Source organism: Astatotilapia calliptera, chromosome 22, assembly GCF_900246225.1.
Source record: "Astatotilapia calliptera chromosome 22, fAstCal1.2, whole genome shotgun sequence".
NCBI lineage: Eukaryota > Metazoa > Chordata > Actinopteri > Cichliformes > Cichlidae > Astatotilapia > Astatotilapia calliptera.
Genome location: NC_039322.1, coordinates 14,639,664 through 14,667,449, shown reverse-complemented (window position 1 = coordinate 14,667,449; position 27,786 = coordinate 14,639,664). Strand labels below are relative to the sequence as shown.

Genomic DNA, 27,786 nt, shown 5'->3' with positions numbered 1-27,786 from the left:
ACCACAAGCTTGTGCGCATATGTTTATTTGATGTAGTGATTTTTACAGGGGGGTCTGATTATGCTCCCACTCCTGACCAATCTTCTGCCGGCCTTTATTGTTCGCTTTGAAGAACTGATTCCACTATGCTTTGCAGCTGTGGTTGCATTTTTGCTTTACAGACTCACATGGAGTTTTCTTTGCCTTTCCTGGAATGGCTAACATCTTGAAACATACTGATATAGCCGGTGCTAACAGCACCCTCTGAAACAGCAGCACACTGCTGTGTGGCAAAGTTAAACAGCAAGATGGAAATATAACTCACTATTATTATTTTGTTGGCTTCAAATGTCTGTAAATACCACAATGTATTTACTTTACAGTTATATATCAAAGAGAGGAGGCACAAGTGCTCCCACTGTGCCGGAGCAGGATATGTTTAGTATTTTTACTACACCCTGGGGTATCTGAGAACAAAGCAGTTTTCTATCATTCTCATATTAGGACTCTTGAAATACTTTTAGACTAAAAACAGCTTCACCAGAGAGAAAGTCATTTATGAAAAGAACAGTGAATTACGTTTGCAGTAAGGTTTTATTCATGTGCTTTCTTTCCAAATTGAGCTAGAATGATGGAAAAGCCATGCAGCCAACTTCATGCAACTATTGCAAAGGCAGGACTGCCACTTGCATTACGCTAATAAATTGATATATTTTGTTATTTCCAACTGAATGTTGCTTTTGAACCTTCTCATGTCCCAGAGCTCTCTTTAGTTAGTAAATGCCCGTCTGAGGTTCAGTCTTTTCTGTGTTTAGCTTCTGCTTATTGTCCCTGTCCCTTTTCACCTCCGTCGCTTCCCTGCCAAAAAGACTCTTTTTCCCCGTTTTAGCTGTAGAGTCAAGCCCCCAAGTTGTTTCATATGCAGTGAAAGACATTGAGACTGATGAGCAACCAACCAAAGTGCCGATGGTGTCATCGCTCTATCAGCCATAAACCAAAACCGTGCTCATTGCCCATCCATAAGAAGGCAACGCAAGCACAGTTATACTGACCTGCTAAATTATCTTGAAATACGTGAAGGGAGTAAAAGCATTCGTTTGTCTATTTTATTCTTAAACGCGTACTTGCCTCTAAGGTTAAAATGCATCTGCCTAACAGCAGCAGAGAACGCGTATGTGCTGACGTGCATGTCTTGCAGTATAGTGGAGGCACATATAATCAGCAGCTAATAACAACACATTGGGAGTCGCTGCCCCAACATAAATCAATGTGCAAAATAATTGCTAATACACTGGGTATTGATTAGAGTGCCAGCCAATGCATTCATTTTCTGGGGCGACTGTGGCTAAGCGCTAACGCAGTGACAAGGGTAAAGCGCTATTTCTCAAAAAGGCGCACAGACGGACAGCCGGGCAGGAAAAAAATGACTACAGGGCCTCTGCAGTAATTCTTAATTGACACCTGTCAGAGCGATGGCAGCAGTCACAGCTGCTGCTGCAGGAGAGCGTCTCCCCAAGTCTTGTTCATCTGTCACTTTTAATACCTTTTCTTCAGACCCTCTGTTGTCTTCTTCCCCTCTCCCACCCGCCCCTCTTAAACCCAGATGTTCAAGGCTGCTTAACAGAAGCAACTCTAGTTCAAGGCCACACAGCGCAGCCGTCCGGTGGTCGCTCTCTCACCTAAACACTGTTGTTTTTATTGAATGTTGCGACTCAGACAAAGCCCTTACAGAAGCTAGCCTTGGCAGTAGGGCTGCACGATTTTGCATAAAATGAGAATCACGATTTTTTGGCTTAGAATTGAGATCACGATTCTCTCACGGTTTTCATTTCCAGTATAAATATTTATTGCACTTATTAACTGCACATCAACTTCGTAACAGTTGAGACTGAACATAAAAACAATAAATAAACATAAAAACAACAAATGTCTCACGTTTTGTGGTTGCCGCAAAATGTTGTACTGCTTGAAAACTGCTTGAAATTCCGTCTCCACCATTGCTCGACGCTGCGTGTATAGAGCAGGTAGTGCAACAATAGAAAAATAGTTGCAGGACGGCACTGTGTAGCGTTTGTCTAGGGTGTTGATCATTTCCCTAAATCCCTCTTTTTGCACAGTGTTGATGGGAGCCATATCTTTGGTCAGGTGATAAGTAATAGCCTCCGTAATTTCTTTGTGCCTGCGGGAGTTCGACGGGTATAGGGAAGCGCTGTATAAGGTTCCCGTTATTGATGTTTGGGTGGTTGACCGGGACGGATTTTCTCCTGTCACTTTCTCGTCATCCCTGACGTGCTCTCCGTTGTTTTTTCCCCTGCTAATGTTAGCATCACAGCTTCTGTATCACGTGGTATAAGGCTCTGCCCTTGTCATTTGTCAAGCAGGAAGAGTGAGCGCTTGTTTTCATGCAGATTACGTCCCGGATCAAAATGCGGTGCAATCGTCGTCGTCTTTTGGAAATGAGATCGCACATAAGTATGAATCGAGATCGCGATTTTCTAACGATTAATCGTGCAGCCCTACTTGGCAGCCATATTGAAACTCTTCGGGACAGTTATTTTGATTACCTTTCATTTTAGTGGTTACAGAGACATAAAACTGCCTGCATAGAATCACCCCCAAAACATCTTGTACTGTGCTATTGTCAAATTCTCTTATAAGATCTCTGGATCACATCAGTTTTTCACTCTTACCACAGCTGACTGAGTACTAAGAATAGTTTTCACTGCGGTCATGTATCTCCAGTTTTATCTCTCGCGCGATCGCCTAATTACAGCAACAGGCACCGCCATCGTGGCAATTTCCAGTATATTAAGGAGAGATGAAAGGAAAACGTTGTTGCAAAGCAATTTCCAAGATCGCCGTAGCAAAATGCAAAAGACGAATCAGATCTATAAAGCCTCGTCACTCCAGTGTTCCAGCAAGCATTATCAATCAATCACTGATGCAACATGCGTTCATGCTAAAGCAGTTCTGCTTTGAGCTAGAAAATATGAGGAAACAGAGAAACAGACACACAAAGCACACAAATCACAATGTGTATACTATAGTGGAGGCAGACAGGTGCTCCCCAGAGTCCACACTGACCTCTGAGTGTACCCTGGACCTCCCATCGTCCTGTATTTAGTCACGACTGGCCATTTTTCTTTCAGTTTTTTTGTTTCGCATCCATTTTGCGTCGTCTACGCTCGGCCTAATAATTCTTTTTGCCTGCTTCTTTAATTATCAGCGTTATCGGAGGTAGTGACAGAGCACAACTGAGTTTGGTGTTTGTGTAGAACAAAGTAAGTGCAGCTGGCCTCTCTCTGGGGGTTTGACAACCCACCAGTTCTTCAGTGCTGTGCTGTGGTCATTTTCAGTTGGCCTCAGTTACATTTACTAACTGGATCTCCTAGTTTCTTAAAGTAAATGTGCAAATAAAAGAACCGATTGTGTCAAATGAATAAATTAGGGAATGATTTTAATTTCAAACAAATGCAAAATAAAAAAGTTGTTTTCAGTCGCTTGGTGGTGGATTTTCTTTCTGATACACGAGAGTTCACTGAATGTTCTGCATTGCTGATTGAATAAATGTACCAGAAGATGTAATCTTGAAATTATACTGACTATTTTCTGAGAGAAAATTAGTAACAGGGGAAAGAAAATAGTGGGCAATAAGAGCAATTCAAGTAAGTTGCAGCTCTGTCCATAAATCCTGATTGTCACAGTGAAGCAGAGGTTATGAACGGCCTGGAGATTTCTTGCGATGGTTTGAAAAAGCGGCTGTGAAGTCTGAACTGAAAGATGGCAGTGTCATCACTGTAATATTTAGCAGCCAATCATGTATAGACGGGATGGGAATGACACCCTGATAAACAAGAGTTAACTTGGTAAAAGGCTAGATTCATCCGGATAGGTTTGATTTCCTAAACCAAGCGACCAAAGGAAGAAAAATATTAATAGTCACACCTATTCTCTTGTGTGAAAGTCATATGTTTGATCTGTGCCTCCAGGACTCCCATCTTGCATCAGCTGTTTTTGGATTCACTGGTTGCTTCTGAGGATATACACAGACGTTATCTCTGCTTGTCCACTCGCTCAGCTTTTTTCCCTTTTTCTCAGTTAGCAGGAAAACGCTTCCTTCATATGTATGCTTCACAATAATTAGCAACCGGTGCCCTAAAACCCCCTCGGGTCCAGTCATGTGAACGGATTCCTTCTTATTATTCCTCTTCCTAATGTTTTATATCCCCACTGTAAATTGTGGCTTTTTGTTTTGCAGCTGTCTTGAATCGTAGCCAAGGTATCTTTACGAATCCAAAACAGGCGCCGAAACAACAAATAAGCGCAGGATGTGTTTCGGCGAGGCAGAGGGGGTTTCATTCTTGTAACGACGACCTTGTTTTCCTTTTATTTCTTTGTCACGGCTCCTCGTGTTTGCGCTTGAGCGAGAACCCAGGTTTTCCTGCTTCCTCTGAACCTCATTAAGCTCGGGGATAGTTTTACCTCGCGCCCGCGGCTCTGAATGCCTTTACGTCTTCACTCGGTTGGCGAGGCTAATTCCCACATATTTTCAATTCAACCCTCTTTTCCATAAGAGCAGTCATCGATCTTCATTTGTCACTTAACCTCCACGAAGATGAGGACAGAGAGCGGAGTTGTGTGAGTGTGCGTATTAGTGTGTGTCTTTGATTTCCTGACACCACATGCAAATGAAACTAGAGTGCGGGATAGCAAATATATCCAGCGACTCCTTCAGTCAATGTCACCTGTTAATGACACTTTACCTACACTGCATTATCACAGGATCTGAATATTTCACACACACACACACACACACACACACACACACACACACACACACAGGGCTGAGCAAACTCCTCATCTTGCCCAGTGATGCAGATTGGTTCACACACACATTCACAGCAAGAAACACACTTTTCACTCCACATATGTTTTTCCCCCTCTCAGCACTGCTTCAAACCCTGACAAATGTCATTAAATCCATTATCAGAAGCATCCCGATAAAACTAACATAAGGTTCTAATAGTCATCATTTTGTGCTTGTTTCTCAGCTGACAGACGCCACGAGCTAAATTCCTGCAGAGGAATACAATGCCAAGTAGCAACAACAAAATGTATTAACGCTGCTCGGCTAGGAACTTTGTTCCTGCTCTGTCAAACAAACCAAAAGGCTGTTAGCAGAAAGATCAGAGGGAAAGGCAGAGCATTAAGAAAATCTTCTCACACTCGCGGAAAGCCGCATTCACGTTAAACTATTAAAAGGCCTCTAACGCCTACCGCATGGCTACTTGAGTCGAGTTACCCACGATCAGAGCAACGGCTTCTTTGTCACCGGCGCGTTTTTGATTGTCACGTGATGCTCCAGGCAAACTCGGAGCCACCTCAGCTGTTGTTGAGTTTACACTTGAACAACTGAGGTGGGCACATGAGAAGCGGGTGATACCGAGTTGATTTTTATCAAGGCAGCTTGCAGACTTGACACCTTGCTGAATTTGTCAGCAGTAATCGGTGGACCTGTCACTGATCTGTCAGCTACCTGGATAATTAGGGACCACAGCTAACGATGCCGTCAAGGAGAAGGGAAGCCCCACCCCCCACCCCCCGAGTCATAATTAAGAGACTCCTTTTGAGGCAGAGATAGTGGCAGCATAGGGCAATCTATTTAGGAGAGAAGAAGGCAGCCGCTGATGTCAGTGAAGACGCTCACAGGGCTAGGCAATGTGTGTGCATCTTGGCTTGTTGTGGCTTCGGTGTAGCTGAATGCTGCACGGTGCTTTAATTAAACATGTGTAGAGCTAAGCTACAAAGAAATCATTAAAATGTAGCAGTGAAGTTAGTTTACAGCGCACGTCGAATGATGCATATTTAAAAAAAGGAAAGAAAAAAAGAACAGCATCCACAGTCTGTGATTATAACCTGAGTGATTTATGTTTAGAGTGCTAAACTTCTAATTAGCTACACAGTCAAACCTACTCAGTTACCTTACAAATTTATCAGGAGAGCAGGAAAGGAAAACCAATTACTGTCTTCTGAAAGGGCCACGCAGCCATGTTTAACAGCGTAGCAGCATCTTTCTCTCTCATCGTGACCTGCACTAATTCTGTCAGCACAGGAACTGATCGCTCGGCTGTCAGAGGAGATGAGGATCAGGATCAGGATCAAATCTTTCGAAACTTGGGCTTTTAACTGCGAACAGGAACTGAAAACAGGGCACGCGTGAGTATATAGACATTTATGGAGCTGCATCCTGCTCAGCTCACAGTGGATTGGTCACTTCACAGTGTGCTCCCTCTTCCTCTTTCTCTTTTACTTCAGCCAGTAAAAGTGAGCGTGGTGCGGGGTACGTAATCAAGACGATCCTTTCGTCCTTATTTTTTTCTTTTCTTGAAGCTAGACCTTTTTAAATCCCGAGGAATACATCTAACACGGTGTCACACTGTAATCACGCTCACGTGTTGAATGATTAGTTGACAGATTCATTACTTAGAGTGACAGTGTTTGATTTAAGATATCGCGGTTGGCAAACTAGAAGCAGGATGAGACATGCGGCAATACCATTAATTTTCAAGCAGCAATCAAACCTGTGACCTCTGCATCGAGGCAAATCTGGAGTTATGGCTTCTCTGTAAATGTTATATAAAGTATCGCCTATCTGCTAATTAAACTAAACGCTGGTTATCTTGGTCTAGTATATAGAACGTGCTGTCATTTTTGAAGACAACCTTGCTACTAAACAGTCTAAGAGGTCCTTTTCTTTAAAGAGTGGCACGAGCTTAAGTTAATGTCAGAGTCTGTAGCATTGATTGTGTGCTTTTAAACCTTTTATGGTTTAGCTAACCATCTCGACTCATCGGTTAATCTGCAAAATGTCCAAAAATACAAAGGAAAATGCGACCAAACGAGGCAAAACCCAAAGATGTTGGATTTCCTGTGATAAACAAGAGTCAAGATCCGGTCAGTGTTGGATATTTTTCTTGTTTGATAAGCAACTAAACTCGCTGGTGACGTTTAAATTGTTGGGTAATGGTTTCAGGCCCGACTTTAATTGCACTTAAATTAAAGCAACACTGGCACAATGGCAACACATGCACTCTTTGCAGCTGTTTTACCTTAAGCTAGCATGGGCAAAGTCAGCAAACTGTTCGTATAAAGATTTAAAAAGAAAAACCACACAGGTTGCTCTTTTAGTGTGGTTTATTTTTACAAATCAATCTCTCACCACACTTGTTTATTCTCATCCTTGATTATTGTTACTTCACATCGCTGCATTGTTTAGCTTCCATTAATTACTCAAGGAATGCATGTACATAGCTGCACTTTGGTGAAGGGAGACGGAAAAAAGAAAAGGGAAAAAGAAAGAAAGAAAGAAAGAATGAAAATGACGACAAATGACTGCAGCAAAAGTCTCTACTGCTCAAATTGCTCTGCACTGAACTCAACTGCCAAAACTAACAGATGCAGTAATGCGGTTCCAAATGAAAGAACACTGATGTATTGTCACTGGTCATAAACTAGATAGGGTACAGCGCCATTACAGGGTCTAAAATCATCACTGTGACTGATGAAACAGAGCCCATTTGAAATGGCATACAAAGAGCTATTGAAACCCTGTCTCCCGCTCTCTCTCTCTGAGGAGCATATGCAACATTTTGTTTCAGTGCAACTCTAAAGTGACAAATCTGGGTTGTGGAAATATCTGGTAATGCATTATAAAAATAGCCTGTGTTTATAGGTGTGTACACCGTTTTACTGAGGAAACAGTCTCACGCAGGCACACGCACATCAGCGGAGGTGTTAAAAGTTTTTGGATTGACCATATGTCAAGTACTGGAAATAATGTCGAGACAAAGCCTGCCAAGTTAGGATTGACCATTACTGCCTGTGATGTATGTGTCTGTCAGAAAAAGCAGACAATCGAATCAATATTCAAAAGCTGAGCAGGAATGGGGCCACTTCAGAGCTCAGCCAAATGACCAGAAGAGTCTGGAAAAGACAAAACATAACCCCCCCCCCCCATGTTTTCTGCTCTCCTATGGGGGGTTTTCGCTAGCAAAGCTGTGGCAGAGGTATATAAACCGCCACTATTCATTTTCACCATGCAGGCTTGTTCTTCAAACACATTTCTCTCTATCATCACTAAAGCCTCGCGTCAATTAGAAATTACAGCCCCACCGAGTTCAAAGTCTTCCCGTCACAACCTTGATTAAGTCTGCTTAACCTCACATTTCCACTGCCTGCTTAACATTCTACAGCTGTTTTATTCGGCTTTGGTCATTACTGCATGAACTTCAAAGGCTCCTCTTTCCCCCGTCATTTGGAAATGCATGTCAATCACAGCCGTCTCTCGCAGGGACATCAAATGGAATCAGGCAAACATGCGACTCTCTCGCAGAGCAGCTCACGTCTGGTCAACTTAATGACAACACGTAGGCCGGACTGTCAAAAGTCAGGCTGTTAAAGTGGAATTTACTTCACTGATCTTTCCCTTTTCTCAAATGAAAACAGGACTTTTGGCACTTCACAGTACACCTTCCTCTAAATCACATTAAGCTATGTTTATAGAGTGCGATTACAGTTTTCCATCTCATATTTAGGAAGCTAATACACAGCCTGCCAAAACTGGAAAAGTTAATTAGCAATTGTTAGTTTGATTATACTAAACTTGCATTTTTATACCACACTGAATCAATCAGATTCCTCTGATGACTTCCAGAACAACTTCTCCTCACTTTTCTATCCATGCTTAATATCAGATGCACTCAAGTTAAACAGCATTTCCTGTTTCTGCAGGATGAACACGAGGTCAGGTCTGAAGTGACCATAGGAGTTCACCCTGTGATCTTGCTACGCCCCAGCACCCCTCCTCCCTTGTTCCCTCCCCCTTGGGGTATTAAACGCAAAGTATTTATCCCGCTTGAGAACTTTTCTTTCAATTTGTCTTTTCTTTGCTCCTCTGCGGGGGCCAAAAAGTTATCCTTTGAGGGAGTCCAGCTGCCGGGCGCATGCGTGTCTCTATGGTGAATGATTTACTGATGTTTATCAGGAATGAATAGATCAAAGGCAGTCGCATGACAGGCGATCAATCAAGCATCAAATCAAGGATGGCAATCCCAGAGCGGAACACAAGCTGAAAATACGCTACTTTCCCTTTCCCCCCTCTTTCTTTCTTTTTCTTTTCTTTCTTGTTTTTTTTTTCTGACACTAACGCATCAAGCACGTAAGCCTGTAAAAATGAGATAAGATGAGCTTTTGTTTGGAGAACTTGGATGCTGGCAACCTAGTGGAGGATCAGATTTAAAGCTTGAAACTAAAGTGCAGCTCAGCGCATTTGCTTCTAACGGGAAAAGTTGGCACTGAATAATGGCTGCTTAAACTAAGGACACGCTACCGTTCCCAATAGAGATCGGAGATTACGCTCTAGGTTATTTAAATAAACTTTATTTTGGGTTGAGTGTTGAAAACTGCGCAGATTAAACTTCACATTTGTTTTGCTTCACTCTGAGCTACAATTCACCGATAAGCCACGGACGTCAGGTCTTTGAGCGCTTATATCGTGTCCTGCATCAGGCCTTTGGAGCTACTGCGTGAACTTGTCCGGGGTACACACATCTGTGCCGATCCCTGGCTTTGTATCCTACCCGGGGAGGGAGCGAAGTGTGCGTGCTGGAGCCTTTCTGATGTGGGGGGTGGGAGTGTTCGGTTGCAGAGCCGGGGCTTACCTGCTGACCGCCGCGGTGCTTGCTGCTTTCTCCTCGGCATGCTGCTGCGAGACTTTCCGCTGGACTTTTCATGCAGAGATCAAAATAGCGGACGAGCTGGAGAGGAAACCGGCGCAAGGCGACGAAATCAGAGCCAGCAGCGGTTCATTGGGCTCTTCGGCTGGGGACGATGCTGAAGAAATGTTTCTGAGATTTATTTTGATCGTTGTTATTATCGGGCTGTCCGGCGAGGAAAACGATGCGGATCGTTTAGAGAAGAAAAAAGAAAAAAGAAAGAAAATCAAAAGGAAAAAATGGGGGCTCGTCCTTTAACTTCTGCCAGAAGAACTCATCGCAGGCTGGCGTGCTGAAAACTAGCAGAAAGCTCCGTGCGGATCTCAGTCTGTCGGGCAGGGATTATATGGGAGAGCTGCCTGAAGCCAGTCGCCTCGTTTCCATCAAAAATACGTTCGCCCCGCTGGCTGGACAATTTCATCCCCCCGTAAACAGCAAGAGTGAAGAAAACGGAGATCCGGCTCGTGCGTATTAACTCACACTCCGCGGTGAAGATGAGTCCAAAACTGCGATCTCTCCCTCCGTCCAGGTGCCACAGCTCCGGTCTCCTCCAGCTACAGGAGGAAATCAGGAGGGGAGAAAAAAGGAGAGGAAAGAGTGACACGTTAGGCGGGCTGGGTGTATGTCAATCAGTCAAGTGTGAGCGTGTGGAAACCCCGGAGCAATCAACTCACATCCCATCTCCCTGAAAGCACCCACTGGATAAAGAAACAGGCTACTCACATACGCTTACCGCCCGACTGTCAACACGGACACTTGACGAATTTGTCACAAAGTCATCACAGAAAAAAAAAAGATAGAAAGAGGAAAAAAGCGAGCAGATTCCGGGTCTCAGCTGTTATTATTCCCTGATTTTTATTTATTGTTATTATTTATTTTAAAGGCGCAAGGAGGAGCGTCCCCGGATATTTCTCCGCAGTGAAATGTGCGCACATTGGTGATGCGTGGTGCGTTCCGACAGCTCCCACTGATAGACAGACACATCCAGCTGCCTTTCCGGCCTCTCCTTTACTCCACCCCTCCACAAGCGTCACCCTGACAGTCAGAGCCCACCTGTCAATCTGCGGCTGTTAATTGTTCACTGGGACGGCTTTCATTTCAACGCCCTGCTGTCCCCAAGAAAGGTGCGTCCTGTTCCTGGACACACGAGGAGGCGATGTGCAACCTCGTTTCCAGACAATAGAAATGAGAGGTGCCTGGAAAAGTAAGAAAAGTGTGTGTGTGTGTGTGTGTGTGTATGTTTGTGTGAGAGAGATATTTGATGTAACAGTCACTGCTACACAAACTTACAGCCAAATAAAGTTTTAAGTGAAATGAGGACTCGGGGCATATCTTTTACCTACAGAAAATACATTTGTTGATTATTTTTGAAGCACCAGGCAGATGTTATTGATCCTACATAATAAAGAAGATATTTGCCAGGCCAGGCTAACCGTTAGATTTGCAACTTCAAGCATCAAACACACAATAATTCAACTACAAGCTGCTTGGAATCTGGAGGGTTTTTTTTTCTAATAATGTATAAGAATATAAATTTCTTTCAACGTTTTACTTGGAGAACAGGAAAAAATAATGTTTGCACTTGAGTTTTCAGCTAGATAAGATGCTGCTGCAGCATTTCCTTTGTCAGTTTTTGGTCTCAAAGTTTTGCAAAAACAAAACCAAAAAAATGTGGATATTTTTGGTGACCTCTTTAGGGGGACAAAGAAGGCTGAAGATCGATTCGTTACACCTTTTTAAAGTGGGGCTTCTGGTGAGGGAAGGGGAGGGGCTCTGAATCCGCAAGAGGCTCCATTAATAGCCTACACTCCATCCTAACTATTATCCACCATAAAGTGTTTATAAAGAGCACACAATCTCGGCTAGTGTTATTTCTAATGAGGCATCATGGTATAGCCGACTGATGCGGCAAGCGCCGAGGAGCACGGTGAAGGAGAGGAGGAAAAGTCTGAAATTTGCTTTACACTGAGCCCGATAGAGGGTGCGGTGATAATCACAGCATAACTTGGATGCCATGAAATCTGGCACAGACTGTGTGCGCTCCGTCTGCAGCCAGGCGTCGGACTTATTATTCATCCAGCTACACCGGCTTCAGTTCAGGCTGTAAAGCAGAGGGTTTGGACCGGATCAAGGAAGAAACTGGATTTAAAAAAAAACCCAAAACAAATCTCCCAGCCGTTCCACTCCCGCTTTGACTAATTCCGGGTGAGTTTCCTAATTTATCCTTCAGGTAATTTGGCGTTTTCACAGTGACCGGGTAGTAAGTATGGATCACGAACAGCAGAGAAGTTTTCTGCTTCTCGACTGACGAGTTTATTTTGGAGCAAGCCTCCTATCTGTCTGCAGAACTCCTAATCTGCGCAGGGAACACGTCTGAGGTGGCTTATTATATGGTAAAAGAAATACCAAGTACCGCCCCAACATCTGTCTGTCCCTGCCTGGCTGCTGATTGATGGAACAGACTTACGTCACTAATATTTCCATCTCAGAGTCTGCGGACAGACAGGAGAGCTGCTTTTCTCCATCTTATGGTGCTTTTCATATAAAGCTAACACAGCTGTGGAATATAAATACACACACACACACACACACACACACACACACATTTCTGTTTATTTAGACTGATTAGTAGGTTTCATTTCCTACATTTTTGAACGTGAACACACATTTACTGGAAAACAAATGTAATGATTTAATATCTATTGTTTTGTAGTATATGTTATCCTCATTATAATAATTCTGATTGTTGCCATTAACTAACTAGTAAACATCTTACCTTTGCTTATTCTTATATATGTTTATGCTGCATTGCTGTGTTTTGTGATGAAGCTATTAATGCAGTAATATAGAACCAGTTTGGCTGCATAGCCACCGCCACAAACTAATCCACTGCTAAAAAACAGTAATAAGCATCAATACTAGTATAATGAAAAACAAAAGTTTGATCAGTTTTACATTTTCAGATATATGCTGAACTTTAAAATGCTACAAAGAGGTCACGGAAATCTAATCTGAATTGAGTCAATAATGATGAAATATGAAATAGAAAGAATGTAATAGTTGTTTAAAATTTTTTTTTAATAGATTAATTGACATTAACTTTTGATCTTTTGCATCTGTAAGAATTTTGCGGAGGGGCAGCAAAAGGCTTAGAGAGGAGACGGCCGTGCAAGAGCTGATCTGAGGCCGGGGTGGGGACGTGTGGTTCAGGGAAAAGGGCAGAGAGCCATCTCAGCACTTAAAACATCCCTGCACATGCACTGAGACGCTGCAGTATTGTTTCTTTTCCCATCTTTTTCTCTTATTCCCTCATCTTGTTTGAGGACGCGTATACGTTAGTGACCTTGGAGCTGAATTTCAACAGCCTGTTGAAACACACACACGCGCGTTTTAATAAATGCCCCTCTCCGTGTAACCTCTCACCTAACATATAGGGTGTTAGGTGTACAAGTGAAAGTCGGTGTCTTGCGATTTGGAGATTGTGATCCAAACTGCTCGCTATAGTAGATCCTCTAACTGTGATTCAGCCACTCGTGTCCATGTGTGCGAACGAGAATTGCCAAACACAGAAACAGTTGTTTCCCGCCTCCCACCCCCAACTTGTACACACAAAGCACCTTCCTCCACTTAACTACAGCTCACTGACAGCACGATGACATGTCACGCGTTTTCTGCATGGAGATAGCCTCTCAGAGCTGTGAGAACATCCATGCAGCCTCTGTGTATATCTACATACGTTATAGTTTTTGCTTCCTTTTGTCTCCTTCCTTTTCCTCTTTCTAGGTCTGACATGATGATGCAAAGCAAAGCTGTTTATACAGTCTAGCGGATCACAATGCAAACAAGTCCTGCGGGTTGTCAAATCAGGTGAGGCACTTTGAAAACACTGATAGTCTCAGATGACCAAATAATGCCAAACGCAATTATTTTGCCGAGCGAATGCTGTTACTTTTAATAACGACTGTGTTGTTGCTCTAGCTGCAGTCAAAAGTAATCTGTGAATTATATGCCGGACTGGCGTATACATAAAGAACACTGAGGAAAAAGTAGGAAATTATATGTGTATTTGTTTACTGTTTCCAGGCAGTGTAATGGTCATTTTTAAATTCAGTTTATACTATTGATAAGAGAGCTCAACAGCAGGGCTCTGTTACTATTTAGACCTAGTTTTGTACGCCATCTAATACATTTTTGTAGAATCTAAAGTTGTTAAAAAAGTGAATAAATCCACTTATGCCTTGAGGTTTGTTCTTTCACATTTTGATCAAATTTGTGCACAGTACCCTCGTACTTGGCACTCAAACACACAACACAGTAAACATCCATTCATCCATCCATTGTCTTCCACTTATCCTCTTAGTTTCTTCCTCTTTTATCTTTTCCTTCAGTACTATTTCAACTCTTGTGCTCCATTTGTTATCATCTTTGTCATCGTAGTCAGCATCTTAGAGAGCATTGTTGGGGGAAAAAAATCGAAATAAAATAAATAAATAAAAATATGTGTTTAGGCCACACACGGTTTGTTTACTTTTACTTTGGGGAGGGTGGGCAGTGTCAGTTTGTAATGAGGCTACGCAAACTGTGACGTTCTGTTAATTCTGCCACTTTAGTTTACAGTTTGTTTGATTTTTGTTTTAAATGGGAAACTTTATACAAAAAAAAAAACTTTATACAAAAAGTATAACTTTTATATATCTGAGAGATAAAATTTTTTTTTGTAAATGTCTTTAGTACTTCAAGAAGGAATTGTTGTAATTTTTTCCCATTTGATGAATTACACAATGGACCACACCAACCGTTAGTTTAATAATAAGCTAAATGATAGTTAACACACCAGAACTATAAATGTATATCAGCGGATAAATTATTAATACTAAAAAGGTTTTGAGACTAACATAATCTGCAGGATTGCTTTATTCACATTTTAGAAACATATCTGTTACCCTTAGGCATTCATTTGTGCTTTTATTCTGAAAAATCTATGCTTATCATTTCAGTTTAAGGATCTATTTTATGTAATCATGCTAATGGCAAAGATTATTGGAAAAAAAAAATCCTGCTGGAAAAAAGCATGAATTTAATGCCTTCCTCTTAATATTTATAAATAATTAATGCGGCGTTGCATATTTTTGGCCTGTGGCTAACCGTTCAAGCTTTTTGCAGCCAAAGACCTCTGATGTCAAAAGGTTTGGGCTCTGCTGGCATACAAGTATGATAAGTGCACTGCAGATTTGCTGTTGGGGGTGTTGTTACCGTCTGCAGGGCACACTGCTGGACTCATAAACGCATTTATAGTGGACTGAAATAGGGTGTAATCTTTGCTTTTAGAATCGTTCAAATAAGTTAAGATTTCGAATGTTGAAAGCTCACGGCTTATGATAATACCTCTCCTCATAATCTTGAATAATCTTCAATCAATGAAGGGTCCTATCAGATTCCCGACAATCATTGACAGCCCGAATATAAGAATATATAATAAAAAATTAATAAAGAACAGGCTCTAACTTTGACACGAGATATATCTCCACATCTATCAGATAAGACTGCATAATTAAAATGCCAAGTGTGAGTATGGAGTGAAGGAGAGGGTTTTGTTTTTTTTTTATATTTTTGATATAGAGATTTACTTTTTCCATGACTTGTTTAAAGTGAAGAGTTTAAAAAAATGTGTTGCTGTAGTTTTGACAATGCAATTAAAGGTTTGTAATCCCCACCTGGGCTTTTTTTTTTTTGATTCTGTCAGTTTGGACGAAGAACGTGATGAAGTGCGGTGCAGCGGTGACAGATGCAAGTTTATTAAAGGATTGGAGTCTCGGAGGGATTCGAGGTGTTATTTTACAGCATGCAGAACCTGAACTGAGCCGCTTCAGGTTGTTTACATTAGCTGTGGCGGAAACAAAGTATGAGCAAAGTAAATGCAGAGCATCAGGATGCCCCCCCCCCAAAAAAAGAAAAAAAAAACCCTATTTAAACGCTACACACCACCACGGGTCAAACGTTACTCAGGCAAACGGTGTAAACGACGAGATTTCCCACTTCCTCAAACAACCTTGCTAAAAATCCGTCCCAACTTGGCTGAATAAAGTGACATATTTCACATTTCAAAATACCAGCCTCTCTGACACACACATTCCTTCCCTCTCCTCCTCCCTTGCCTTTTGTTTTCCTTGACACGTGCGCGCCAATTAGCATTTTTCAGCCATTAAGGAGGAAAGAGAAGCAGCCAAATGTTTGTCTCTCCCAGCTCTTTTTCCGACAAGAGTTTTCGAATGTCAGTGAGGGAGGGGGGAGAAAAAAGAACATTCAGACAGAATGTGGAATATTATCCTCAGTGTTAACATTATCTTCTTCACATAACAATTACCAGTAGCTTTGTCTGGGAAACTGGTGTGACAACGCAACCAATTGGGTTTACGAGAGCAGTCGTCAGTCCACATTTAGAGCAATTTAAAATGATTTTCAGCGAGAGTACACAAGCAGTCGGGATTACTTTCATCTCCAGTGACGTCATGTAAACCTGTATAACATTTCGTTTTGTGAATTTTTTTATATTTTGACTTCTAAGCACAATGAGCTCCTTTCAACCGCGTGCGGTAAAACGTAAAGCAGTCTGCAAGAACTACATCTTAATGCTAACTCGGGCAGTAAGACGATAGATAGATAGAAATCGAGCATTTTTGTCATCAGGTCCTCTCGTGTGTCAAATTAGGGCGTCCTAATCTTTTCCTTTTACTCTTGAATTTAAATCTGCAAATCTCATATTGCACACATCCCTCGCTGCGGGGCTTTCGGCTGCTAAAATCTGTCACCGCAGCTGGTGTGTCGTACATTAAGGGAGAAAATGCTCTTAAAAAGGTGCTTTTCTGACATTAACATGACTTGTGTGCATAGCGCCGGTCGATCTGTGTAGTTTGAGGCATATATTTATGAATAGGAACCTTTAATTAGGGCTTGTGTTTCCTCCCTAGTCACATTGAGGGATGGTCCTCGCCGACATTCATTAATGATAATCACCAAGAGCGATGGCATAGCTACAGGCCAAGTCTCAGGGGAGCCGACACTTGAAAAGAAGCATTAAATTACACAGAGGGACTCTTTAATTGCAAAAAGGAAAATATATAGCCATCATTGTTAAATATGATCTTTTGTAAGCCTTTACTGGTTCAAGGATTTGTCCCAGGGTTTTCTTATCCTCACATTCGTTTAAACGAATCTAGGGCCACAGTTTAGCCGTAATACGTCACAGAACCTTCGCGCATCGAGATGTTTGCCTCGGTTTTATGTATCGCAAACAAAGCACCAGCTGTAAATAAATCTACAGCAAAACCTGAAATCTCAGCAAACCTGCACGTGGAGACGTACAAATCTCAAAGATGATTAATGCAAAAACATCTACGTTGTGTTTTTGAAAGTGCCTGAAATTGTACATGGGCTTTCGCTACTTAAACGTGTCTGCGATTCAAGCGGAGCGTGTGAGCAGTGGAAACAGGCTGTCGGGGAGGCAAATAAAGGAGAAAAAGTGTTTCTGTTCCCAGATTCTGTCGTTTGGCAATAAAATGGTCTTGATATAAATAAATAAATAAAAGTTATGCATGAACACACACACACACACACGCATACTCATACACACCCAAACTCCTGACCTAATTGCTCAGTCTCATTCAACTAATTAATCACAGCTGACTTAACATGGTGACAAGGTTAGGTAGGTGACATTCTCCAAAAAATCCTGTCTTTCTGTCTCCTCTGTTGCTTTTTTCCTTTTTACCCTTATTTATTAACCATTTCACCCCTTCTCTCAGATTTTTTTAAACAGGTCCATCTTTTTAAATTTTTTTGTCCTTTTCACTTCTATCCTTCTTTCCATCTTCCTGCCCTTTGTGTAGTTTTTGTCTCTTTCTGTCCTTCCTATCTCTGCCCCCCCTCACCATCAAATCATGTCTAGTAAAGGAGTAAATGGGAGAGCATAACTTGGCCCACATCTATTTTTACCTGTTATTGAAGGTGGATGTGTGGGGGGCCCTAGCAGAGGTGAGAGTGGGCATGCTCGGGAAAGAGGCGTGTGTGAGTGTGTGTGTGTTGGTGGTGGTGGGGGGTTAGGGGCGGGGTCACAATGCTCCATTAATCAAAAAGAATGACACTCATGTCGTCCGTGACAACCATCCTGCCACCCGTACGTCTCTTCCCCTCCTCCTCCATCCCACTCAAACAGGACAACTTTAGTGATGGGGAGGGCGAGAAAGAAGAAGTAGAAGAAGAAGAGAATGAGAGGGGGGGCTGGGGTGGGCAAACTTTATTAATCAAGCATCTCAGATTAATTGTTATGAAGTGTCACCCATAAATTCTCCATTTGGATTTAATAATCTTGGAGGTAGACTTAACAATCTCTGTCGTGATTTGAGTTTTATTGAAGAGGCTGCAGAGAGAGAGAGGGGGAGAGACAGAGCGAGAGAGAGATGCAGTGACACAAATAGCTTCTCAGCGGACAGTCCCTCTCCGCATGACAGTTATGAAATACAATTATCAGCAAGATCTGCTTAAGAATTCATCAACTGCACCCTGCCTTCCAAGGAGAGAAGGGGAAAAAATATCCTACATACAAAGCAAGTCTTAACTGATAAGTCTTCTCTTTTCCCTGCAGCCCTTAAACTATCATTTCAATTCCTCTGTCTCAGACATGTTAAGTCACTGTAAAGGTATGGTACACGTGTGTCTTTGAAAGCTCCCCGAGCCTTATATAAAGCATAAATCACCAGGTAATCAGGGACTACGGTAAATGACACACCGCACGCAAACCGGCATGATAGCGAGCATCTCGTTTGAAATGTACAACCCGTTGGTTTGCGTCAGGGTCAATATTAGCAGTTAATCTGTGCGTGCGGTGAAAACATACTGTCAGTGAATTGTACAACACACTGTCAGCTCTCAAAAGTAACGGAATCATAAAAAGGCAAATGATTTCAATCAGCTGTCGTCTAATTGCAGTCGCATCTTTTGAAACGGATGAAGAACGGCCACTATGTAGGTTGACAGTATGCATAAAATTAGCATAGCTTTGCATATTGCAATTCCATTAGTGGTAGTGTTATTGGAGGCTTGGGCTTTCCTTCTTATTGCACAGTGGCATTGTCTTAAAGGGACACGGGCAGGATGATAGTAAAAGATAAGAATCATTAGGACTCAAAGCGGAGCTAATTTCTACATCAAAGAGCAGAATCTCGCATGATAACGTCGTCCGATACGAGGAAGGTGTTTTATAAGAAAAGCGCTCTGACAAAAGACAGATCTGAGAAATGGAAAGGGGCTCTGTCTTTGCTCAGAATATTAATGGTAAGTCTTTCTGTGACCGTTTTTGGAAAATGCCGGTGAAGCTTGTTAAACATGTGCCTTTAACTACACTTTCCCCTGCGCGAGATATCGTCCTGATCAATGATGCCTCGCCCGTGTGAAAAATGACTATAGCTGGATTCACGGTAAATGTTTTAGCTATCAACACTCCTTCATGGCCAATCCCTCACTGACACTACATCCTGGCGGCAGCCTGGTTAAATCCAAGCCCGTCTTCTCCCATCAGTGATTGCAGTCGTCAGCCGGTGATGTGTGGCTCCTGAGCGATGGCGTCGCTTCTGGCTCATCGGTTTCGGTGAGTTGCGAGCGCTAATTCAGCGAGGTGGCGGAGAAATTTTCTAATAATTTTGTGACACTGGAGCACCGCAAGAGGCCAGACCACAGACAGTTTGTTTACACTCACTTCGATAATGTAATTAAGACCAGAGTAAAGCAACACAAATTACTACAACTACCATGTGAACTTTTTTTAATTATATGAATTAAAGTCATAATCAGGGAGCATCAAACTCAATTAAGAGAGCTCGATTGCATGTCAGTCTCTTCCATCACTCATGTCAGTTTAAGTCTTTATTAAGCCAAGGAAAGCAGTTTGTTTAAAGCGATGCAAGGATTCTTGAGGAAAGAGCCAACATTTTGCTTCTTGAGCTTAGCAATCTGACAATTCACAGACTAGCCATATTGTTCTGCAGAGACGTACAGTGGCCGTGCATTAGTCACTGATATATGTGTAAATATACTGCTTGTTTAAAACTGCAGCTACTGTAGGCACAACCAGGTGGGTACCATTAAGCACACCCAGCTCTTTAATGTGCATTTAACCCTAAAAGAAAGGAAATGCCACAAATGCACACCAAGAAAACAAATACAATGTGTCTTTTATACAATTAAATGATTGAATACAATTTTTCTGCATGCAAAACCTTAATGCTGTTCATGTCCATGCAGTTCATGCGTCTTCCACTCAAGCAGAAAGCCCCAAACATGCCATTAGGGCTGGGCCATATCATACCATTCACGGTAATACCGGTATAATGTTGGGCAATGGTAAGAAAATGAAATATCGCAATAGAATATGGGTAAAACACGCATGCGCAGTGCCTTTGTTTTCATACGCAGATGGCGGAAAAAGCATGGCGGTGACAGAGAATGAGAAGGGCGAAAGCGGATCGTTGGATGAACCAGAATTGGTTTGTAAAAATGCTGCAAGTTCAGTGGTGTGGAGCTGGTTTAGCTATCGTCCGTATGATACACAATAAAGCAATATTTTTGGTAGAGCATGCTAGCAGGCCGTCGTTATTACCGTGTTTTTTGGAAAATACGGCACACTTAAAATCAATCTTTTGATTTTTCTGAAAATCAACAATGCCCCTTATAATCAGGGGTGCACATAAGTGGTCGCTGTCAAAAAAAAAAAAGACGCGCACCAGATAAGAAGGTGCAACGCGCGTTTGCGTACATAAGATTTTCTGGAGGAGGACAGACATTTGTTTAGAACTCTTAAAGATGTCGAAGCAAGCTCCTTTAAGCAATTACTTTGGTGTTCCTCCACCTCCAAAGAAATGTCAGAAGGAGTCCGAACCGCGAAAGAAGCGCGTATTCTCGGAAAAGTGGTTGCAGCATGTGAGCTGGCTTCAAACAAATGATGAACGCACAGAGATGTGGTGCAGAATATGCTGTGAAAATCCCACTCTAGCGGACAACAACAGTGCCTTTTATATGTACGGAAACGCGCATTGCAACTTCTTATCTGGTGCGCGTCTTTTATTTTGACAGCGAATGCGCACCTGCGGACCACTTATGTGCAGCCCTGCTTATAATCCCGTGTTGTTTATGTATGAATTCTGGTTGTGTTTACTGACCTCGAAACGATTTTATGTGGTACACGGCGCTCAAAAATCTGTCAAATGTTTCAGTACGACTTTGCTAAGCTACGAACCCGCACCGCTTGATGGATTGTCGGAGCATTACAGCTATCGTAGGCAGGAGTCTCGCGGAGTGATACGTACTGTGCGTCAACATAATATTACTGTATTGTGTGTGTATAACCTCTTTTTAAGTTTTGTGGATATTATACATGGTTATGCTGAGGATATGTCGGCCGATTTCCACCGGAAATGCCTTTTGGTTAAACTGTCAGCGAGAAATTTGCATTTGCACTGTTAAATTTTTATATAACTTTAATCCACATAAAAACAGCTGCTTGTTTAAGTGAAAATACATTGATGGGTTTTTTTGCACTAATAAAGTTGAGGAGTTGTAAAGTATTTTGTCTAGTGTCAATTATATCGTCAGTTATATTGTTATCGCAAATTTTCAAATGTATATCGTGATAAATATTTTTGGTCATATTGCCCTGCTCTAGATGCCATGGTGGTATTTTTTTCACTTAAAACAAACATTTTGAGAAATTAATATATAACAAGCTTTGTTTTTATTTACAAATACCTTTTTTTGGTCAAATTTGAGATTTCTAAGACAGCGGTCCCCAATCTGTTTTGCGCCACGGACTGGTTTATGTCATTTAAGCATTTAAGGTGTTGCGGATAAATACAAAAAAATAAAACCAGTACCGGTACCAAAAAAAAAAAAAAGATTTATTCAGAAAACGGGAAAAGATCCAGGGAAACTGAGTTAATGATAAAAATAATAAATAAATAAAGATAAAAACTGATAAAAATCCCAAAAACCATAAATTTCACACCCGAGCCTCAACTCTCGCGGCCCGGTACCAAACGAATCACAGATCAGTACCTGTCCGTGGCCCGGGGGTTGGGGACCACTGTTCTAAGATCTTGATTGGCTGGTGCTTTGACTCATTGCGTGCTGGAGCATACTGTATACTGGTTTCACATGTGCTCGTGTGGTGTGACGTCGTAGGTGCTGGCCCTGGCACTTCATGCATGCAGTATGCAGGTCTCCCAAGACAAATAGCAGGATCCTGTGATGTTGGCATGGGCCCAAACTTTATTAAATATATACATTAATATATTATATAATAATATATTCCTTTTCTGAGCAAAGCATAAACCTGGTTTATGTTATAGAAAAGGTGTGCGGCAATCCGTTTCACCATCTTTTCCTAAAACTGTAAAAACTGCAAATACAATCAAAGGCTTTGCTTGCTACCATTAGCATTTGTGTTTCTGATTAAAATAACAATGTCTGTGAATGCTTACTGAAGTAGTCATGCTAATCCAAAACAGCGCTTTTCCCGTTTCACTACATGCTCTTTTTGTTTTGTTTTAACCCAAACCCCGAATTCCAGGTTGTTTTTGTGTACAAACTGTAAACCAAACCTCAGCTACTGCACTGCCAAAGGAAAAGGGCTGTCATCAGATCAGAAAATGCTTTGATGTGTGATTTGTTCTGTATTTTCTGTGTGTTTTCCACCATTTCCTCTTTGGTATGTTTACCAATCAGCTATTAAAGCGTTGAACTTTGTCACGTTTTGTGTTTTGCCCACAGTTTTTGAAATCATTTAATGTTTTCTCCCACCTGGAAATCACTCATAAAATCGGATCGTGAGATACACTTCCTAGTGAATAAAAAATTAAATAAAGGATCAAGTCTCCTCTTCTATGCCTACTTTCTTCATTGCGTCTGCCCCGGTGGTCAAGGACACCCGTATCAGTGGACGCCAGGGTAGGCCCCATCCATCAGAGAGCTACGTGTAATGGAATCAACCGGTGACAATGATCATCAGCACTGCAAACAATGGCCCATAAACATCAACTGACAAGTGGTCAAATGTGAGAAAAGCGAGATGGGGGGGCTGGGCGAGTGTTTGAAGGTTTGTATATGTGTGCGCACCCACACATGTGAGTCTTTCAGACACACACACACAGACAAGGAGAGATGGAGAGGGACTGTAACATAAGGTGAGGCTACTGTAGAGTAGCAGAGAAATGGTGAGGAGGAGAATTCCCCCAGGGGATGATGTGGCGGACCAACCCACTACCTCTGAAAACAAGAGTCCCCCCTTGGGTGGGAGTTCAAACATTTCTCTACCTACTTCCTACTTTCTCTATATTTTTCTTCTCTCTTCTTTAAGATTAGTTTTCCTGGGAGTTTTATCAGATTGCTTGCAGCGGTGAGGGTCAGGAGAAGAGAGATGGCTCTACTATACACGTTTTTTGTTTTCTTTAATGACAATTCTCAAAAATACTTCCAGCCAAAGGCTTAAAAATCGCCTGTTCTTAATACGTGGCAAATCATTACTTTCCTTTCTCCCTCAGTCAGCGTTAAATAAAACCCAATTAGAGAGGCAGAGGATTTCAAAGAAAGCAGAATGATTTCTTTTTTTTTACTCTATTCATCTTAAGTTTCCATCACAAAAAAAGTAGTTGCTTTTGTCAGACGGGGTGTTTCGTCACTCCTTTTTTTTTGTCAGCTGGTTTCTCACTCTGTAATACTCTCTCTCTCTCTCACACACACACACACACACACCACTTTAATTAGCCACCATTTGTCTCAGCTTTCCCTCTTTTTCTCTGTTTATTCAAACGTCAGGAATGACACTGGCCAATTAACGCAGTATGAAATAGTTTAGCCCTCTGCAACACTTGGAACAGTACAAACCAAGTGAGATATTTGCACCGAGCTCAAGGACCGGTGCGCTGTGAGAGCTGAGGTGTAAGGAGGGGGATCGCTACAGTAGCATTTGGCAAAGACATTTTTGTTGTTTTTCTTTTTATAATCTAGCAGGAGGGTCATTATTGTTTGTATAATTTTATTTCAGACTTTCAAAACAAAAGACGACTTTGTTATTGGCACAAAGCGCGTGCAAAGTTTGAAAGCGTGGATCATTATTTCGTGTTTTGTCATTAGCGGCAGGCTAAATTGACCCTGAGATTGCCTCACTCTTCAAAAAAACCCAACAAAATCCTGAAATCTAGGGCAACAGCTGGATAATGGGTGCTGCAGTGATTTACTAATTGTCTTCCGGACTCAGATTAATAATTGGCAAAGCTTTAGCTGAAGTGAACATCTAAGTAGTCTTTGTCGTGGACTTGTATCTTCAGGAAAAAAAAAAGCACAAAAGGCAGCTGAGACGATATCATTACCGCTCTTTCCAAATTGAAACAGTCATCGAGAGCGTCTTTAAAATGTCTCCGGAAGCTTTCTTTTTCTTTTTTTTTGTCGAGTGCAAATGACATCTCGCTCATTTTGCTGTTGGCTACATGACTGATGTGTTGAATAAGACAGTCCGTTTTGATGCTTTTGAAGGATCCCGGTTTGAAGTATATGATTCTGAAGTGCCAGCATATGCTTAGCGAGATAAGTAATTTGACACACAGACATCACAGCCCGCAAATCTTTCGTCTGGCTGCCTTGAGTGTCCACGTCGGGCGCTTTTTCAAGAACACTTTACAACTGTCACAACTGACTGTCACCGTGCAAACGACACACGCAAACGAACTCATTTTGAACACAGATTAAGACAGCTGTCATATCAACAAAAAAAAAGTATAAATCCGAGCTAAAAATAACATTAATTTGATCTCTAGCGGTTTTTAAAAATTAATTTGCTATTTAGGAACCAAAGCTTCCTCCTTTTTAGCATCAGTTTGTTCATTAAAGTAATTAAATTAACTACTTATCCTCGGGATTGATGCTAGATATAAGGCGGCAGTCATTGAAAGCAACACAGCAATAACACAGCCACTCAGAAAGTCTTCCCCTGCTGCTTTTCCTTTCTCTCTCTCTCTTTTAGAATAAGACACATTTGACAGAGTCACCTACCCTAACATAAATAGACAAACACTGAATACTACTAGACACAGCACATAGCATGCATACACATAAACATGTGCACATTCATGCACACGCCAGCCGGTGGGGTCAGAGCTGCAAACGGAGTGGCTGACATTGTGGCACATCTTTGGCAGCGTTGTGCAGGTGTCGTCTGCACACAGGCTTCTGAATAAATGGATTTGAAATGATTTACCGAGGGTATCTGCCACCTGAGCACAGTCACACACACCCATGCACGGCTCCCCACATATACACCTGCTGCTACACACACACACAGCACAAACTTCTAGCCTCTCTCACTGTTCATATGGAGACGCTGACGCAAAGGCGCAAACCAAAACCAAGAGGGGAAACGAGAGAAATCTGGCACAGCGGCATCCTTTTGTATCCTTACTCACTGAATATCTGAGGCGTGTGGATATGTTAAGATGCAGTTTGAATTCTTATTTAGTGATTTACACCCATTTGCTTTCAGACGTGATGGAAACTGTTGCTGAGGTCACACTGACAATAGCCAATCCCCCGACCACTTGCTCAACTAGCACCATCAGCAAAATTAGCAGGTGAAACGCCCGCTTACATTCTAACAGGAAGAGACGCTCCTACAGAAGAAGCAGCGTGTAGGATGAATGGCTTAGGGCGAAACATCTGGATCACAGCAGCTGTTCTCACCTACAAACCGCTTGCAGTCGCCCGGGAGAAAAGAACACCTCTTTGTTTTGGGGATAAAATGCAGTTCATGTAAGTTCATGAATACACGGTGTGAGCATCCTGTGGGCATGTAAAGTACTAAGCCTGTGCATGGCATAATGCAGTGGTTCCCAAACTATTGCTAGGCCCCCTTTGTTTTACAAGAAAAATGTTCGCCCCCCCCCCCCCGTGCGCACACGCACGCACAAACACATCCTCCAACCACACACACCCATATTTTGCTCCACTGCAGTATATTTCACACCTCAAACATTTAGTAAACAATTAAGTAAATAAGTAAATAGAAGTAATCTGCAATAAATTACAGGTAGTAAGAAAATAAACTACTAACTCTTTTACGCTACGTCTGCACCTACACGGGTGTTTTTGAAAACGCAGCTGTTTCGTCCACACATAAACGCACACAACGTCAAAGGTACATCACACTGTGCGCCACGTTATTGTTTACATGAGATGAATTGCATAATGGCAGATATTCAGATTAACAGTGACAGTATTTTGTCTCTATCAACAAGTTTTACACGCACTCAGTTACTATGGCCCAACAGCGCCTCTACTACCTGAGGAGACTGCGGAGCGCACACATTCCCAGATCTCTGATGTTGAACTTCTACAACTGTGCCATCAGCAGCGTTCTGACGTATGGATTTCTAGTGTGGTTCCCCAGCTGCACCAAGGCCGATCAGCAAGCACTCCAGCGGGTGGTGAAAGAAGCTGGCAGAATTATTGGAACAAGTCTGCCAGAGATCAGTAATATCTTCCCCACTCGCTGTCTGAGGAGGGTGCACAGTATCCTGCGGGACCAACATCACCCTGTGCGCCACCTTTTCCATCTGCTGCCCTCAGGGAGAAGGTACAGGTCTATACAGGCCAGAACATCCAGACTGGCCAACAGCCTGTATCCACAGGCTGTGAGGCTCCTGAACTCTCTGCCCCCCTCTCACGGACAATAACCATATCCAACTTCTTAATAGCAATGAACTGGTCTGCATTGGTGCATCATATCTTTATTCTCTTCCCCCTCCTGCCCCCCCCCCCAAAAGGCAGAGAAGTCACGGTGTAATTATTTTACGTGTAGTTGTTCTTTTCCTGTGTAATAATATTTAACATTGCTATCAATACATTTCTTAAAAAATGCCTCTCTGTGCAAAATGGGTTCAAAAACATAAACAGCTGTCGGATACTGTTTGTCCGGGATTTGAACCGAGGGAACAAATCGTGGCAGGATCAGCCTGATGTTATTTGTATCCCGCTGTAACTTTACTGTATAAAGAGCTAACATCTCCAACATGTCAGGAGTAGTTAGTCTTTACGAGAAGTTTTTGTGAACTAAAAATCAAGAATGTGGGACACTGTTTGTCCGTGATTTGAACAGCCCAGTGCTGCTCCCGACACAGGGAAAACCAAATCTGCAGGGGAGACCTACCTTGGCACTTGTGCAGGTTAAGCCAAAGGGAAAATTTGCTTCACCATATTTTCTAGTCTTTGGCTTAGAATGAAGTTGGTTTGGAAACATATTCAGCGATGCTTCATCGCATGCTTTGCGTTTGTGTGGGCACCCTGTCAAAAACCTGTCCATTATGCTAGCAGTGTCCAAGCGTTGTTTTTCTTTTTCTTCCCCCTTTTCATACCCCCCTGCAATGGCTCTGTGCCCCCCCTAGGCGGGCCCCACACTTTGGGAAGGTCTGGCATAATGGATAAACTATAACCACATACCTAGCTCCAAACCTGGCATTAAAAGATGAAAATCTTTGCGCTGCTGTATTCAGTCTATTCAGTATCCAGTCTATTCAATAAAAAATTAAATATAGCAATCAAAATTTTAATTCTCTACCCTGTGAAAATCAAAAAAATCCCTTTCCGATTGTGGATTACACATCTGTCATTTGGGGGTAAGCAGCAATCCAACACTAACGCCTACGTGACACAGTATTTGGTCTGCTGTGTGGAGGTGAGTGAGATTTGAACTGTGTCCTTGACCATTAAATTATAGACCTACATGTATATATTCATATAATTCTATCGTTTAAATTCTAAAAACGCGGCCTGTTTCTAATTCAGTGAATAAATAACGTGAATGAAAAGAGACAAAATACCTGTGCAAGCCCAACCACTGGGCTAGCATCCCAAACAGCCTTTCATTACCATGTGTAGACCAAGTTTTCTCCGGTAGAAAACTAATACAAAGGATGTTACATGTTAGAAAAAAATGCAATTA

At 42.1% G+C, this 27,786-nt stretch overlaps 1 protein-coding gene across 6 annotated transcripts in view; it reads right to left on the bottom strand.

The window, feature by feature from the left end:
- The window catches only part of LOC113014246 (teashirt homolog 1-like), a 170,583-nt gene that overhangs the window by 20,856 nt on the left and 121,941 nt on the right, over window positions 1-27,786 (bottom strand). For 3 of the 6 annotated variants that reach the window (XM_026155649.1, XM_026155648.1, XM_026155650.1), the window contains exon 3: window positions 9,699-10,306. In XM_026155649.1, coding sequence (XP_026011434.1) covers window positions 9,699-9,738 — 40 coding nt within the window. In that variant the 5' untranslated portion in view covers window positions 9,739-10,306. Of the gene's footprint in view, window positions 1-9,698; window positions 11,057-27,786 lie in introns of those variants that run through there. The other 3 variants (XM_026155647.1, XM_026155651.1, XM_026155646.1) reach the window with 3 other exon arrangements.